This window comes from Nelusetta ayraudi, unplaced genomic scaffold (assembly GCF_046127955.1).
Source record: "Nelusetta ayraudi isolate G7.1 ecotype Tasmania unplaced genomic scaffold, CSIRO-AGI_Nayr_v1 ptg000004l, whole genome shotgun sequence".
NCBI classification, from domain to species: Eukaryota; Metazoa; Chordata; class Actinopteri; order Tetraodontiformes; family Monacanthidae; genus Nelusetta; species Nelusetta ayraudi.
Window position 1 is genome coordinate 13,380,178 of NW_027466054.1, and position 17,320 is coordinate 13,397,497.

Below are 17,320 nucleotides of genomic sequence, written 5' to 3' on the forward strand. Positions count from 1 at the left end.
GTAATGGCAATTAATAACAGCAGGGGAAAAATTAAATCAGAATTCTGTTATTCAGCTTTGGGTTTTCTCTCAAATCCTCACGTCAATTCGTTTGTCTGTTATAAATCTGACAAAAACTGCGAACCAAAATAAAGGAACGTGAACTGATTTTTTTCATTCGATCTTTTATTTATTCGAAAAAAACAAAACATGAAATCGTTCAGTCTACAATCGCACATTTTTAATCGGAAACAGTAAACTCCTGCTGAATATTTGTGTGTTTCGCCAGAAAATGTCATTATTGTGCAAAAGAGGTGTTTGTTGGAAAGATGTGTTTATAAAATATACTGTTCAATTGTCATGAGAAGCTGCAAATGCTCGCAAATCAAACAGCTTCACACAGCCTAATTAAATTGGTGCGGTTCATAAAATTGACCCGCGCTCCTATTTTTTTTTTTTTTTTTGTGATCAAATATTTATTAGTAGACCCGCGCTCCTATTAAGGAACCAGGAGGTGATTGTTACTGTACTCATTAAATCTGCAGAAGAAGAAGAAGTATGCGAAGGCGCTTTCTCCGAACTGCGTGCACATGTGACGTAGAATTTTGTCATTCATTATACTTGGCAATCGACAATTCAACAAGCAAAGCGCCTGGTTTGGACCGCACACATCGCTGGAGTCTGAAGGGAGCATCCGACCATCAGGACACACAGTGTGTTGATTTTTTAAAATTGCACGTGGCAGCGCAGATTCATTCAAGACAAAACGCTTTTCTAAACCCCACTGCGCATGATCGATAGATCATTATTGTAACCTCCTAGAAAAAAAATCTCGTCCTGTCATTTATTATTATTATTATTATTATTATTATTATTATTATTATTATTATTATTATTATTATTATTACATTTTGCCCGTGCCAACTCACCACAGCCAGGGAAGGGGAGACTCTCTGTGGATGCGATTGGTCTCGGCGCGCCGCCGCCGTTCCAACACCATTGGTTGGCTTGTATCCGGGCAAGACGCGGCTCCGGTGTGGCACACAACACGGGGAAATTCCCCGCCACACAACCGGGGCTGTGTGACAACAAAGATGCAACATCAAGACATACATATTTAACCAGGAAAATAAAGAAACAAAGCACTCCGGCATTTTTTTTTCTAACAGCGAAAGGATTGAGGGGAAATGAAGAGAATTTCTAGGGTTTTATTACAATTTCCTTTATCCCACCTGTTCGGAGATCGTTTAAAACCAATTAGTGTAACACGATCATCTGGAAGGTGGGATTTTATGCAGAGGGTGCAGTGGCAGCCATCGCACGTTTTCACGACAAATTCTCTGTCCTCTTTTTGTGGGATGTTGCTTTGCCCGATGCTGCATTTCCAAGCTATAAATGAATCTGATCTAAAGAATACACATCATCATCATCATCATCATCCATAGCCTGCTTTAAAAGTCTCTCAGGAACGAGGCAAACGAATGGGACTGCTGCGGCGACCCGGGAGGAGAGGATGCAGGGTCATGTGTCCCCAGGCGCACGTGGACTGTGATCACATTCCCACCTCCCTATACACTCGTTGAATTTTGCTGAACCAGTTGATTCCGTGTACCCTTCTGTTTTTTGCGTCATTGCGTTACAAACATTGTTATACGATTTAGTCACTTTAGTTTTTAGTTTAGTTTTCGTTGTTTTATTATTGATTTTTGCACCATTTGTTTGTTGCTATGTTTGTTTTTTCTGAGAATTATATCCGAGTTTCTCTGCCGAGATTCTTCATCTAGTTTAAATCACCAGTTGTTTCAATAAAACGTGCACAAGGCATTAAGATTGGTGATTGACTTGACGGACAAATAACAGTTTGATCATGTATGGCTAGAACTGATCAGGTAGGCCTTTGTTATTCAATATATATAGCAAGGTTTCAGGTCTAAAATCCCATATGCACCCCTGTATACGGCCTCTATTAACAGATGTTTGTTGAAGAACATTTCGAAATTAGGGGTTAATTCTTTTTTTTTTTTAGGTTGACTTTGGAAAAAACAAAACGAAAGAGTCCTTTGCTGCAATTTATTGCTGACAGTGAAAACGTGCTGAGACAAAAACTGAGATTCAAAACGACGGAAACGCTTCCACGATTTTTCCAATCACTTCGTGCGCACACGTGTGCACGTGGTGTTGTATCGCAGAAGCTCGCGCAAGGCCGACTGTCAAACGTGGCGTTTGACTCAGAAGGTGACCTACAGGTGCACGCCTCACGCGGCACGACGCATGGGGGGGGGGGGGGGGGGGGGGGGTGGAGGGAGGCAGGGAGAGGGAGGATCTAAGTTTTTTTTTTGTTTGTGGTGCGGAGGTGAATAAAGTCACTGAGGGTTTGTTTCTTTCCATGCGCATTTTTCACATACAAAAAAACAAAACAAAAAACCCGCACGCACACAATTGAAAAAAACAAAACAAAATGGGAGAAACTGGACAACAGTGGGGGGATTTGAGGCGGTGCGGGAATTTCCCGCCGCAGACTGAAACCGCTGCCGCGCCAGTTATTATGAGTCGACTGCAGCAGCAGCAACAGCAACAACAGCAGCAGCAGCTGCGTTGCGCTTCGCAGAGACATTCGAGAGAGAGAGAGTGAGGGAGAGGGAGAGAGAGAGAGAGAGAGAGAGAGAGCGAGGAAGGGGTGGTGGAAGGAGCTGCAGGCAGGGAGGGAAGACAGCCATTTTGCTCCGTCGTTGCTCACATTTTTTACGCGCACGCTGAGCCGTTTTGTTATTGGCGGGCTGCAGCGGAGGAAATGGTCGAGGAGGGCTCGGCGCGGCGGGCGGAGAGAGCAGGCTGGTGCAGCGGAGGGTCTTTATTACCTCCTCCCTCTCCCTCTCTCGTCACTTACAGAGCCCACACGCAGAAAGAAACATGACGATAGGGGAGGTTTGGGAAGCCTCACCTCAGCTCACCGCCTTCTCTGCTGCTGCACCACAAGCCGTTAGATAAGAGGACATCAGATGTGTTTTGAATTTCAGCATGTAGGAACGCCGCCCTCCGTTTTTATCGTCTTCTTTTTCTGTGGAGGAAGGACACGCAGGTTGGGCAAGAGACATCAGTCAGCTCCCGTCGCGTTTCTCCCAGCGTGACATTTTCTTCTTCTTCTTCTTCTTTAAAAACCAGGAAACATCTGACGAGGACAGCTGTTCGGGTCAAAGTTGTGCGACTTGAACGCATCACACCCCTCCCACCCGCTTAAGCCTCACACTGGTGGTTAGTTCAATAAATAACAATTAAGGATGAGAGGACGAATGTGCCTCTTGAGGCATTTAGATGTCATCAATGAAATAAGAAATGCACCATGATTCTTTCTTTTTTCTGAGGTAATAACATTTACAGGCCTGCCCGATTACCTGCAGGCCAGAATGAAGCTGCAGGTGGCCTTTTTGCAGTCAGTGTTGGAGCCTGAAGCCAGTGAATGCTTAAAAAGGAATGCTCAGATATTATTTTCACAGTGGAGGTAACGCAAGCTGCACACACACAGAGCCATGTGCACATTTGGAATGTCCTAATGGAGCTATGCAGATATGTAACTGCTGTTACAGATGGAAATCTTTGATTGTCCAACCTGTGAGACAGGTGCACAATCCCGAGGCTCTTTTATTTCCTGGCTCAATTTGCCTAAGAGAAAATGGGGGTGTAACTCAAAGAAATGTTATTCACATACAACCAGTTGATAACAATTTTATTGTTGTAAAAAGGTGTCATTGGAAGCCTTCATTCCTTTTCTTTCGTTCTTTCTTTTTTACTGCACACAAAAACACCAAAGGTACGTCCGATCAAGGTTCTAAGAACAGCTGGACACTGAACATAACTCTGATCACAAAGTGCTGCCGAAGACAGGGTGCCGCGATGCAAGCCGAGGAGGAGAAGAATGTGCGCTTTCATACTTCTCATTAGTGCTGGGTTAAGAAAGTTACTGGAAATGTGACACTGAGGCCGTTTGAGATCCTGAAGAGCTAACTTGTCAGGACCGCGAAGGGCCCGCTCCGTATAAGCTCCCAGCTGGAGGCACTAATCTGTTGGATTACGCAACCAAATTGGCAGCGTTTAGACCGATGGGTGGCTGAAATTATACAACAGGGGGTGGGGAGGGTAAGAAAAGAAGACGTTTTGAGTGCCTGTGCTCTGCAGTGTTTTCTCAACGGAGGAAACAAGTGCGGGATGTTGCGAGAGAGGTTGGGAAAACCTCAAAACATAAAGTAAAATGGACAAAAGGACAGATGGATGCGGAGGTGTGTCACGGGTGTATTCCGTCTGAGCAGCATGCATTTTCCTTCAACTCCGTCCCTGACGCGTTTCACACCGTCACACACACAGTGTAGCTTACCACGTTTCAATAATCATAATCCATCTGCGGTAAAAACTCATCATTTGCCCGCATCTGTTGAAAAGAACGGCTTAAAACATCCATACGAGGGCAGGGTGAGTATTTACAGGAAGTATGGATTCTTAAATTATAAAGGGTCAGAGTTCAATTGTAAGAAATTAGAGACAGCGTGTGTTAAAACCTCGGCCGTAGTCGACAGGTAGCGTTTCGTAAGAAACAATGCAATAAAGTACCTTTTTTCCCCCCTCCATACTCAAATATACAAAATGAAAGTAACACCAACGTTCTATTTGTACATTCAAGACTCTAAAATTACAAATATTTCTGATTTACATACATACATACGTACATAGATACATAGGCGACACAGTTACGCGGTGATGTACTCCTTGAAGGTGACGGTGAGGCAGTTTGTGGTGATGTCCGTGATCACTATATTCCCGAGGAAAGGCTGGAATGACGGGAACGACGACGTCTCCTCAGTTCTCTTTTCGTGCTTAGGAACGGACGGGGACGCCACTTTTTCCTCGGCGGCCTCTCGTGTTTCGCCCTGCCGCTGACTTTCCGTCGGCGGGTCATCGGTGTGCGTCTCGGCCCGACAGTCTGTCGCGGCTTCGGGTTGCGTCACAGTTTCATTTTCAGTTTTCTCGACGGCTCTGGCCGGAGCCCGGGTTTTGACGATGCTCAAGTCAATGGGTTCCTCCTGGTATTTGCAGTCCGCCGCTGCAGCGGGGTTCTGGTATCCATTTTGGTAGTGGCATCCGTTGGTGCTTTGGGTGGGCGAGTGTGTCGCGGTGGGAACGAAGACGCCCGGAGAGCCAAGAGCCCTCTTGCTGCTGCTGCCGTGCTCCTCCTCGGGGTCGGTGTCAGGGAGGTGTCGCTTCAGCGGCTGAAATCCACCTTGGATGCCCCTTTTGTTCGGTGCCGAGGGAACTCCCCCGTCCAAAGGCAGCGAGAGCAGATTAGGCTCGGTTGTCAATTGTAAAGGCTGATCTGCTGGAAGCTGCCCCCGACCCTTGACCCCGACATGTTTATCCTGTTCCGTCACAGTCGGCTCCGTTTTCGCCGACTGCTCCTTTTCTTCGCAACAATTGCGCTTAAATCCAGAGGTGGGAACGCTCGTCGGCCCGTTCGTGGGGTTCTTGGCGAATCCGTTCATGAGGCCGAGCTTATGGACCAGTCTCATCTTCTCCAGGTGGTTCTCGGCGCTGCCACTGCCGTCGGTGACACGCGGCAGCTTTTCTGCCGTCTCCAAGTTGCCGTTCTTGACCTTAGCTGCCGGCACCTTCATCCCGTTTTCCATGTACTTGCTCATGACGATAACAATTCGACCGTTCTTGTTTTTGTTCTTCACGATCTTTAGCTTGCTGCTGCTGACGCCGTTACCATTTGACTGCGGTAAAGCGGCAGCCTCGGCTTGCTTGACCTTCTCTGGCTCCTTCTGGCCATTGAGGTCCGCTGGGAGTTTCTTCAGCTCCATGGTTATATCCTTGACTTTGGTCAGACATCCTGAATCCTTGTCCCGCACCCACTTTTGCTGAAGCACTGGAGGAAGGTTGTATCCCTTGTTGGGCACCTCGGGAGCCTTGACCTCCCGGGGTTTAACAAATATGGGTTCGTTCACCTTAATGTCCGGCTGGTAGGGGTGGTGCTTCTTGCTGTTGAGCTGGTAGTAAAACTTCTTTGCCGGGTTCTGCGGGTCGCCCTCGCGCTCTCTGCACAGCGGCTGGTACTGGTGGTGCTTCTTGCTGTTCAGCTGGTACTGCTGGGTCTGTGGACGAAGCATCTGGATGGGGCTGCTCTTCTGACAGTGGTCCTCGTCTAACGACTCCTCTTGGAGGTCGGCCAGGATACTGGACCTCCGGGCGAAAGACGGGACCTGCGGGAGCAAAGAGTAACCTTAACTGAATGAAGTTCATTGTGTCTTTATAAGGTGTATATACTTATTAGCATTTTTCTTTTATAACAGACACATGGCTATTTTAAGATGTTATGTTTGTACCTCTACATGTTTCGACAGTAGCTTCCGTCTTCCTCAGAAGGTCACCTGGGTGGTGTTGTGTGACGCATTACTATCAGCTGGTATAACAGAGGTGCTTTCCACCTGTCAGGTTTTGACAGGTGGGAAACACCTCCAGCACCTCCCACAGCACCACCCAGGTGACCTTCTGAGGAAGACGGAAGCTAACTTGTAAAGGTACGAACATAACATCTTAAAATGGCCATGTGTCTGTTATAAAAGAAAAAAGCTAATAAAGAGTAACCTTCCTTAGCAAAAAGCACTGTGATTTTAGTAGCTGATGGGATTAGGCATAGTTCTGTGTGAGATTCTGACGACGTAATAAATTTGTAATGAGGCCTTTCTGCGCTGAGTCAGGGAGCAGCTCATACTGCAGGAACAGGAGGATGGCAAATATTATAAAAATATATAAGCATTCTCCTGAGCTCTGTTTGAGCTTTTGACTAATGGTGCAACTGCCTACTGCATTGACATACATCTGTGTCAAGTGGACAACAAAAACCTTAATTCACAGGGGCCCCAAGTTGCACTGAAGAAGCTGTTTTTGGAATGTGTGAGGGGGCACCTCCAAGGCCAAGACTAGCACTGCGTTTATTTCTGGGGCCGTCACCCGAGTTCACACGGCCCTCCAGCAGTTCCTGATGGCGTTTCTGCCTGAGATCTGATGATTATAGACACCTTTCAAAGTGTCTCCTGTGGCTGTGATCTCAGCTCGGAGGAATGTCACCAGCTTCCTTGTGCCCCGTCATTGACTTTATCCCATGTGTTACCAAAAACACCCTCCTGAGAGGAACAAACGCCCCCCCTCTGAGCGGTTCCCCCGGCCTTTGGGACCGCTGATTAATGCACTTAATGTACAGTTCACAGCAATTCAGCGACAACAGTGCGCTAGTAGACAGTGGTATTCGATTTAATTTAGTCAAGACAGAAAAGCATTCTCACAGTTTCAATAACAAACCACCTCCCCCATGGCATCTAAGATAAGGAACTCCACTGATTAAACACAAAATTGGTTAAGCAATGTGTTAGCCTGCCGTAACAGTTGTGTAATATTGGGTGTGGCAGTGCATGGTTTTTCAAAAATAACCATAAATAAATATAACTAAGGCTTCAGTACACATCTTTGTGACACATAATCAAATAACCAAATGGCTAGTGACAAAAAAGGCATTAAATAAAACTTGGGAAAAGAAAAAAAACGAATTTCCCTTTCGTGGCTTCTGACTGTTGTTGGCAAAAGGAAGTAGACGTTTCAGGTTATCACTACTTTAAGCTCATAATACAAAAAAGCAATTTTCCTGACAAAATGATTAAAAGTAAAAGGTTGAGGCAGAATTTACAGAAATGAAAGTTAACTGTCAGTGCAGCCTTCTGCATGGACCTGCCAAGAGCAGTCAGAGCTGTAACCAACGATTCAGACATTTTTTTTTTCTTTGCTCCGACAGCATCAATTTTCTTCCAGGACGGCTCTTCTGAGCCCCTTAACTGTGTGAAATTGGAACATAACAACCCCAAAGTGCCTGCTTAGATCTGCTTTTTGCCATAAATTTAACTCTTTCACAATACTTGCTCCATAAAACCGAGCATCAAAGTGGCTGTAATTCGCAGTCGCCTCTCTTTGTGTGTCCTCACCTGAACCAGGAGGTGTTTGGGCTTGGGTCCTCTCTTGCGATATCCCATCAGCTGCTCTTGACGTTCTCTGTGTGAGAGAGAGAGAGACAGAGAGAGAGAGAGTTAGAGTACACGTACACAGAAAAAGTAGCCTATCAGTGAAGCAGCCACACAGAGATGAGTCACAGTTGCATAGCAACACAACATCACAGGTGTTCTCCTCTGGCTTGATTAAAAAACATGGTGCCGACGGGAGTCGCACTTCCAGAGGCGGAAAGTGAAATTCGCCAGACAGATGGGAAGGGAAACGTATTTTTGAATTTTCATTTTCAAGCTGATGCGTTTGCCTTCATGCTGCCTTCAGAGTGATTGCTGACACCACCGCCTGTCCGCAACGGCTAAACGAGGCTAAACAGCGACGTCAAACGAGTGGGGAGCTTTCCCCACTCGCCATCCGAGTCTGTCCCGGGCAGTAACTCAATTCCAGACACAGGAGTGATGTCAGTGACCCCTCCCCCGCTTCCCTCACATCTAATTACAATGACGACCCAGTGTATTTTCATAGGCCGGCATTCAGACGACTCGGCTCCCTGGAGAGACGGGCAATTAGTTTCAATAAAAATCTCTCCTCTTTACAGAGGGAGGAGTAATTGCAGAAACAGACGGGTTGGGAAATGGCCATGTTTTCGCCGAACATGTGACCCGAGCCTCCGAGGCCGCTGGAGGCTAAAGCTAAAGGAGGGCTCGGAGGAAAGCCAGTGACAGCTTTCACGCACCACGCGTTGGAGAAATGGAATTAGCCTGCCCCTTTGCGCAGGGCTGTCTGGTGAGTCACTCGTCGCACTACTTCACAATTAGCCTAGCCGGCTACTTCCATGCCGCTGGCCCGGGCTGAAAACCACAGGCGCGAGGCCTGCTGCTAATGGAGAACATGAGTTTATTTAGTTCTGGTTTAACTGGGAGTAGATGCACGCGCCTCTGATTTACAACATTTAGTGTTTCGTTTCCAGCTCTTGCTTTTTCAACGAGGGTGAGCCAGTTAAAAAAAAAAAAAAAGCAAGTGTGCAAATATTGCTACAAGACTTGGTTTTAGAGGGCCTTCTGTTCTCCGGCATGATGTATGAGCAGCTGCCAGTCCAATATGTGACTCGCACACTATGACTAGACACTACTTCAATGACTAACTAAGTTACCTAAAACAAGAAAACATAGATGATTAATGTTGGAGGACATGCGCTTTTACATCGCCCACTCGTGAAGTTTACTATGTCATTTCACCTGCACACCTGAGGACAACTATCCCAGCTATGGTGTGGAAGAGGACACAGGTGTATCTGGTGACAACGGCAGGATAACCTGATGCTGAGAGGGTCATCAGGGATCGCGTTACAAAACGTCAGAACCTGCGATGACCGCAGTTTAAACCCAAGGTGACCCCGCGGGTGACACGGCTGCTCATCGCCGTCCTCAAAACGAAACTCGGAGCCTTTCTGAGTTACTGTCCCCCTCAGGATGTCAGTCGAGTTCTGAGTAGCCCGCAATGTTCGACAACTGTAAGACTGAGTGAGTCCATCTGGAAAGCTGCCTTTTGAAACTCGGGACTCACCTGTCTTCGAAAGCGTCCAGCAGCCTCGGGTCCAGGATGTTTTCTTCCGGTTCCCACGTGTTGTATCTGTTGAGAGAGCAGCAGAGTGTCAAGAAACACCGAGTCCCGGAACTCATCAATTCTGCCGTGTGAAAACAACATTTTCACTCCTGCGACGTGCGCGCGCGCACATCAATCAATCAAGAGGAACTTTTACGCACGGCCAGAAAGGTTGGATGCACGCCATCGCGACATATATCGACGGTTCCTAAACACGGGCTCCAATCAGACAGTGGTTGTCCGCTAATTGGCACGCTGGGGATCGCGTGCATCGTAAAAAAAAACAAAACCAAAACACATTCATCATCCAGCAGCGGCCCGCAGCAAGAACGCTCAAAGCACCCAATTCGCGCGCCCACGCTCGTAACACACACACACACACACACACACACACACACACACACACACACACACACACACACACACACACACACACACACACCTGAGATAAGTATTACCCATGCTGTGTGTATTGTGAATGTAAAAGCTGGACTTACTTTGGAGACCATCCGCGCCACTTGACCAGATACTCGATCCGCCCCTGCGAACGCACACAAACGGGAAGAGCAGCGTGACTTTTTACGCAGCGAAATGCGCGCCGCTGTCACCTTAACTGTGCAATGAGGTTGGGGGTTAAAATAACACAGAATGATTGCAGGATAATCAGAGGTTAAAGGATTTTTTTTTTTTTTTGCACTGAATCAATGGAGCCGCAGTCCGCATTTTTGCGTTGCAAAAAATGTCCATCGATGCTCTTGTGACCACCGACCTTTCTGCTGCGCTTCTTCTCGATGCTCTCCACCGCAAAGACGTGCTCTCCCGCGGCGGGTAGCTCCATTTTCCGACAGGAGGGAGGCAGCTCCTCTGCTCCTTCCCCGCTGCTCTCGGTATCCGACACCGTCTCCTCGACTCCGTGTAAATGTATTTATTTTCCCCCTCCCCGCTCCACTCTGCACCTTCCGGGATGTGAAGCAGAACCGAGGCTCCTTCTCCTGGCCGTTATTTTCTCCTGCCCCCTCCCCTCTCTTCCTTCGCCGTGCTCCACAGAGAGACTCCTTCTGCGGAGAGTTCAGGCTGCAGCCAGAAAACACTCCATGCAAATAGACGTTGGCGTGACGTAGTGGTGACGGGGCGGGGACCGAGGAGGTGGGTTGTTCCCGCGCCGCGTTCAGGGCCCGTCGGGAACAAGTGCCATCACGACCTCTGTCAAGGGAACGACGAAGTAAATAATTCTGAAGGCTGAAAGAAGTCCGAGTTTTCTTGTCTTTCTTTCTTTCTTTCCTTTTTTTTTTTTTTTCATTTGTTACAAGTTAAGTTATGTAAGTGTCTGAGGGACGTCGAAGAAGACTGTAGTTAGATGAAGCTAGGTACAGTTATTCATTTATTTAAGTCATTTTACATTGTTGACTGAGTCATGCTAGTTTTAACTTTTTTTTGGGGGGGGATTGCTTTCTTGTATTAAGTCCTTAATATTTAGACATTAACACTTAGTGTATAAGGTAGTTGCCATAAGAACACAATGCTACACAAATATAACAGAAATTGATATTAGTGATAGTTATATTACAATCTCCTGTAGAACCCTGATTTGCACTATTTTAACTGCTATGCCAAAAATACATACACAGCTGTGCAGGGTGTTATTTTCTATTTTATCCATAGTGGTTGTAACTGAGTACTAATTAATTAATTAACATTGTGTTTATGACAATTCAAATATATAATTATTCAATAGTCTACTTGAGAGCAAACCAACGAATTTCACACATCAGAACCGAACCTTCTGTTTCAGATGCAGTGTTAACACGTGGTTTGGAATGAATAATGAATAATCCACGCACTGACCAAACACGCTCAACAGCACACGCGTCAAAACAAAACCGAGTACGTTCGTCACAAGTAGTATACGGGCTGTAGTTTGGTGAAAGTTACGAGCCGAGATGAGACAGCGAACGCACCACGTCTCCCTCCTGTGTCGCTACATGTGAACCGAGCCCTCATGCTGAACCGTGGCAGCCTGAACGTGCTGCTCGCTGAATTAAATCTCACCTCAGTCCTTGTTTTTCTTTTTCCCCCCCCCTAGAATGGGCGTTTAGTGTTTATAATCACATGGGCATGTGCACAACGTTACCCTGTGCGGGCTGGCTTTCTTTTGGCCACTCACATTTCAGGAGGCCCTGGTCCTCTGTAAAGGTTCTCCGCATTTTATTAATTAGCTGCCAGTCAGGAGGAAGAAGTGGGAACACGTGTTATACGTGCCACACCTCGACACACACACACACACACACACACACACACACACACACACACACACACACACACGAAAAGGTAGCTGAAATAGAAGGTCAACATTCGTGTGACCGCCACCAACCATAAGGAGGCTCCGACTAATGCCTGGTGAAATTTGGTACAAATTCCCCTCTAATGCTGCGAGGAGCTCGGGCGAGAAAAAGAAAATGCACCCAGAATCACCGCTGTGTAAATTCAAATTGCGTCTAGAGCCGAGGCCGCTTCAGCCGCCGCACACCACATGCACAGATTTCCATATCCCGTGCGCATCAAGGTCACAACAATGAAACCACACGTCAGGTGGCGGCGAGGATTTTCTCTGGGATTTTCATGGCGGATTGTTCAAAGACAGCAGCCCCCGTGGCTGCGTGTTGGCGGTGGATGTAGGTCAACATCCATCTCCACCCTCCACCCCCTCTCAAACCCCCGGCAGCCAAAGTCTCCGGCGGGGTTATTTCTGACCGTAGCGCCTCGACAGGACAGGCAGCAGCCGGTCCCCTTATCACTTGGCACGGAGCGCGCAGACCTGACTGCGGGTGTGAAGCCGGTCGGGCCTGAAGCCGCGGGGCCGCGCACATTTCAACAACACCGACGATTTTAAATTTAACTAGAATTACTGCCGGGTAGTGAGGAGTGAAATGAACCGTGAAAAAAACAACAAGGTGCGATTTACGTGACGGTATAACACTGATGAAAAAAAAAAAAAAAAATACCCGCTTCTATATATCTGCCGCCGCTGCATTGTTTCCTTCGCGGTTGGACCAAATTAAATTCAGCAGCGAAAGAGTTAAAGAGCAGGATTCCCGCAGGCTGCCGCGCTCGGCCTATTGCAGAGGAGCACGACTGCGTGTCCTTATAAGGCAATGGGCGAAATATCAGACGAAATGAACGGCCGCAAACACCGGGGGGAAAGGTGTCTAATCAGCCTACGGTGGCCTGTATGGGGTCCGGTCACTGTTTCAGGGTTCTTATTTGGTCAGAGGGGACCATGAACGGCGGCACTGATGAAAATACGAGCTAACCAATTAGCAGCGAGAGAAGAGTTCCGCCCGGAACAAATGACACGGGGGGAAGAGAGGGGCGGTGAGGTTCCTCTACAACCATTACCTAAAACACCTGTGTACCCCCCCCCCAACACACACACACACACACACACACACACACACACACACACACACACACACAGAGTGGAGTCATAAGTATCAACAACAAAGACCCCGGCGCGTGATGTATCTGTGGGTCGTCACGCAACAGTTAAAAGACAGCGGCTTCGGCTCGCGGCACGTGCCGCGTGAACGCTGAGAATGTGACACGGCACGTGCGCGTGTCATTAACGGCGCGTTCATAAACGTTACCTGCGCCGCGTTTACAAGAACAAGAGTAGAAGATAAGAGAATAAGAGCACCCAGGGAAACGAGCGACACACCCGTTTGTTACAACAAATTAAATAATAATATTGATAATGATTTTTTAAAAATCCACAAAAAACTGATTCGACACCTTGCTAGTTTCAGAGCAAATCACTGAATCGGGAAATTACTTTAAAAATGTGTAGCTTTAATGAGATATGAGGCATGTTGAAATCGAGCCTTTCCTGATGATTCTATTGAAGCAGCGGCGTGCAGGTGCAAAGCCGCCACCGCGCTATAAATACCTTAATGACGCTTAACTACTTCATGAAAAGACTTGCTGTAGGTTCCCACAGAGGGAGCGGCCAGTGTGACAGGAGACACTAGCAGGGAACGGTCAGATTAAAAAAAAAAAAAAAAAAAAAAAAAAGTTTTTTTTTTTTTTTAATTTTTCTTCCATGGAAACATAATGTGTGACTTATCATTTATCACATTACGCAGATAACTGCGTTTTCTCTTCAAATGTAAAACCTTCAGCTCCACCTTTCCCACGGATTTGATAAGAGGATGACGCACACAGCGTTGTCACCTGAGTCCTCTGGAACACATGATTTGCTGCTCAGCCCTGATGTCATCAGCAGGCAGAAAACAAACAGAGCCCTGCTGAGGACAGGGACAGCAGAGGGACAGAGGACGTAAGAGAATGTAAGAAGCGGGAGGTTAAAGGTAGCTGAGGACCTATTCTCTTCCAATGAGCATGCTTAGTGTGCAGGGGCGCAGATAGGATTTTGGACAAGAGGGGGACCAAGCTGTATGTGTGTGTGCGTGTGAAGATTGCTATATATTTAATAATAAAGACCTACCTGATCAAGATCATGAGCAATACATGATCAAATTGTTATTTGTCTGGCATGTCAATCACAAAACTTAATGCCTCGTGCACATTTGATTGACACAACTAGTTATTTAAACTGGATGAAGAATCTCGGGACAGAAACATGGATAGAATTCTGAGAAAAAACAAATAAACAAAAAAGGGTGTAAAAATCAATACATAATGTGTATGACGCAACAAACAGAAGTATACACTTAAACAACAGATTCAATAAAGTTCAATAGGAGGTGGGGGTGGGGTCACAATCAATCTGGAGGGGACACATTCCCCTTGTCGCCAGTATCATCTGCGCCTATGGAAGTGGAAGCCAGTTTGGTTCACACCAAAGAGGGAGAGAGTGAGAGAGTGAGAGAGAGAGAGAGATGCAGCATACTTGAATAAAACATCAGGAGCCAAACTCAACTGTTGGACGTCAGACCAAACGTCAGATCCGTGGATGAATCGACTGCAGAGGTCTCTCTCCCTGTCAGCTTGATTAAGGGGACGCTTCCACGTAGGAAGAAGTGACGCTCTGCTTACGTAACATCCTTGGACTGTAGACGGCAGAGGGGAAACAGGAGGGAGGGGAGATGGGGTGATATTAACATGCAGAAGGGGTGTGATTAATAGTCGTTCTTAGTTCCTCCTCAGAAAACTATAACTACGCCCCGGGTCTGAGAAAATAGGGTTCCTGCAGGGTCTCATTCAGAGAACGTTTTTTTTAAAAAAAAGTTATACGTAATGAAAAAAAAAAACAGGCGTTAAATTATGTTGCATTCGAAGACATAAACAAATCACATGTTAATTTGAAGATCAGCAAAAAAGGAAAAAACAACAAAGAAACAAAAACAAAATCCCTCGATATGTACAATTTTTTAACAGTTTAATACTTCATTGGTGATCCAACTGTTGAATTACAAGACGATAAAAGCTGTCAAGTGTAATTCAGAGTATGTCAGACCTTCCACTTGCTAAGTTATGCTTTATCTTTAAATGTGCTCTGAGTATAAATGGAAAACATATAATTAGACTGAAGAAGATACACCCATGCACACGCATACACAAGCACAGAGAGTGAGACACACACACATGCACACACACTCAATGTTTCAAAATGAAACAATCTGGCAGCAAGATATAAGATATATGAAAAGGTTCATTTGATCACAATCACACTATTAGTCAGCAAATTAGATCCTTTTTTAAAACCCCAAACAGCATCCTGACTGGCAAAGTCACCTTTATGTAGTCAACTTTACAAGTGACTGACCACGAAGTTGATGGCCGCACATGATTTGGAGGTGAAGGGCGTCTGAAGAGACATCTCTTTACCTCTCTTTACTCTTTCCTTTCTCTGTCTGTGCATGAGTTCTCCAGTGCTCACGTCAGCAGCGTCGCAAGCCTTGCCCTTTACATTTAAAAGGAGCACTGAGGACGTGCACAGCAGTGACTCAGACCCCTGATGGCTGAGAGTGAGCGTGAATGTGAGAGGCAGGTAGCAGTCGCGAGTGAGCGATCTCGGGCCACTGCGCTTGATGACTCACAGCAGAGGAGTCGACGAAATGGCTCTTACGTGGATGGTGACGTGGGTTAAGCGCATTTATTCCACACAAAAACACACGCACACACACGCACTCACGTATTGATGCTGTCAGAGGCATATAGATGTCAGAGGCACACAATAAATATAATTGCTTTCACGCAGAATGAAAACACGACGGCAGAAATAAAGTCACACTGTTATTTTCTAAATGAAGGCAATTATTTTGTTCTGAATCTCAAACAATGCAATAATGACAGCTGATGGCTGATGGTTCTGACTCCCACAACAAGATCAAAAACAACAGCTGATGGGTGATGGTTAATGGAGAAATGATAAAATCAAATTCTTATGGTAAGATATAGGCAATCAGTGTTGGTTAGTTTGGCACCTTCTACTGCATCTTTTCAGGTGAGGTGCTAAAATCTGTTAAAGTGACCTAAGCTGTCCAATTAACATCCCATCATATGTTCAGAATAAACTCCTCCTTAAAGTAGGCCCCTATTCCGCAGGAAGGAGAACTACCCAACACCTTCCTAGTGTCCAAACAAAACATTCATCTTTTCCCCCCGTTTAACACATTTCTCGAGCAAATCTGTGTAGCATTTACCATTTAGCATTCTCCTGTCATTTGGTAACCCACAGGTGCGTCTAAAGGGCCCCCCTAACCTCGGCTCCTCTTCCCCCCGCAGGCAGCTGCGCGGGATGTTGCCCGCTCATGAATGTGAATATTGACTCCGACCTTTGCTTTATGAATCAGCGGCAGTTTCCATGACAAGCTTGATTCCAGGCCCAGAGACTGAAAACAAGGCACCAAGTGGACAAACAGCAGGTTGAGTCACAAACCGTGCCGCTCCACCAAACGGCTGTTTCAGAGACGTGGTTGGAACTGGAGCTGCATCTGCCTGCCTTGTTCCTGCACATGCAAAAACATCCTCAGTGTTGGTCAAGCCAGGGAGCGGTGAAGGCGTGTTGCTGCCGGGGAGTTTGGCTGTGGACAGAACGGCAGGTCGACAGGTCAGAAACAGAGTGATGGATGGACCGATAATAGAATGAGAGACAGACAGACAGACAGGGAGGGAAGGAGAGAGAGAGAGAGAGAAGGAGAGAGAGAGAAAGAGAGAGAGAGAGAGAGAGAGAGAGAGAGAGAGAGAGAGAGAAGGAGAGAGAGAGCGAGAGAGAGAGAGAGAGAGAGAGAGAAGGGTGGAGAGCAGGCGGCAGGCAACGTGTAGGGTTGGCTGGCACCAGTTCTGGGAAGATATAGAGGCATGTGAGAAGGTTGCCAAGGAAAACTGAGCTGTAACATGTCTCAACCAGACGGCGTAGTGATGGAAAGCCGGGCGGACTAGAAATGAGAGATCCTATTCAAACAATTACTCACAGCGCAGCCCAGCCTGTTTATTAGCTTGACGGCAACTCCCATTGTAATTAAACCACATCTCGATCGTTGGCACTTTACATAAGCGGGACGAACACTGTTTGTGCATCTGAATCATGAATCTGAATCATGAATTTTAGATCACAGAAGAAAAGGGAGCTCATGTTGTGCAACTCTGTTGGTTTCCCTCAAAATTAACACAAAGCATGGTGTGGATAAATTAAAAGAAAAGGGGGAAATTATAATGTTTGACCACATTTTGACAA

General features: G+C 46.5%; 2 protein-coding genes across 2 annotated transcripts in view; one reads left to right on the forward strand and one right to left on the reverse strand.

Moving 5' to 3' along the window:
- Nucleotides 1-17,320, forward strand: part of cunh17orf67 (chromosome unknown C17orf67 homolog) — a 291,697-nt gene that overhangs the window by 11,106 nt on the left and 263,271 nt on the right. The window lies entirely within an intron of this gene.
- LOC142895216 (E3 SUMO-protein ligase CBX4-like) lies at nt 3,687-10,808 on the reverse strand. Its single transcript, XM_076036087.1, has 5 exons — nt 10,394-10,808; nt 10,122-10,165; nt 9,586-9,651; nt 8,001-8,067; nt 3,687-6,227 (listed from the first exon to the last, which is right to left on the reverse strand). The coding sequence occupies exons 1-5, from the start codon at nt 10,460-10,462 to the stop codon at nt 4,719-4,721; spliced, it is 1,755 nt and encodes a 584-aa protein (XP_075892202.1). The 5' UTR covers nt 10,463-10,808; the 3' UTR covers nt 3,687-4,718.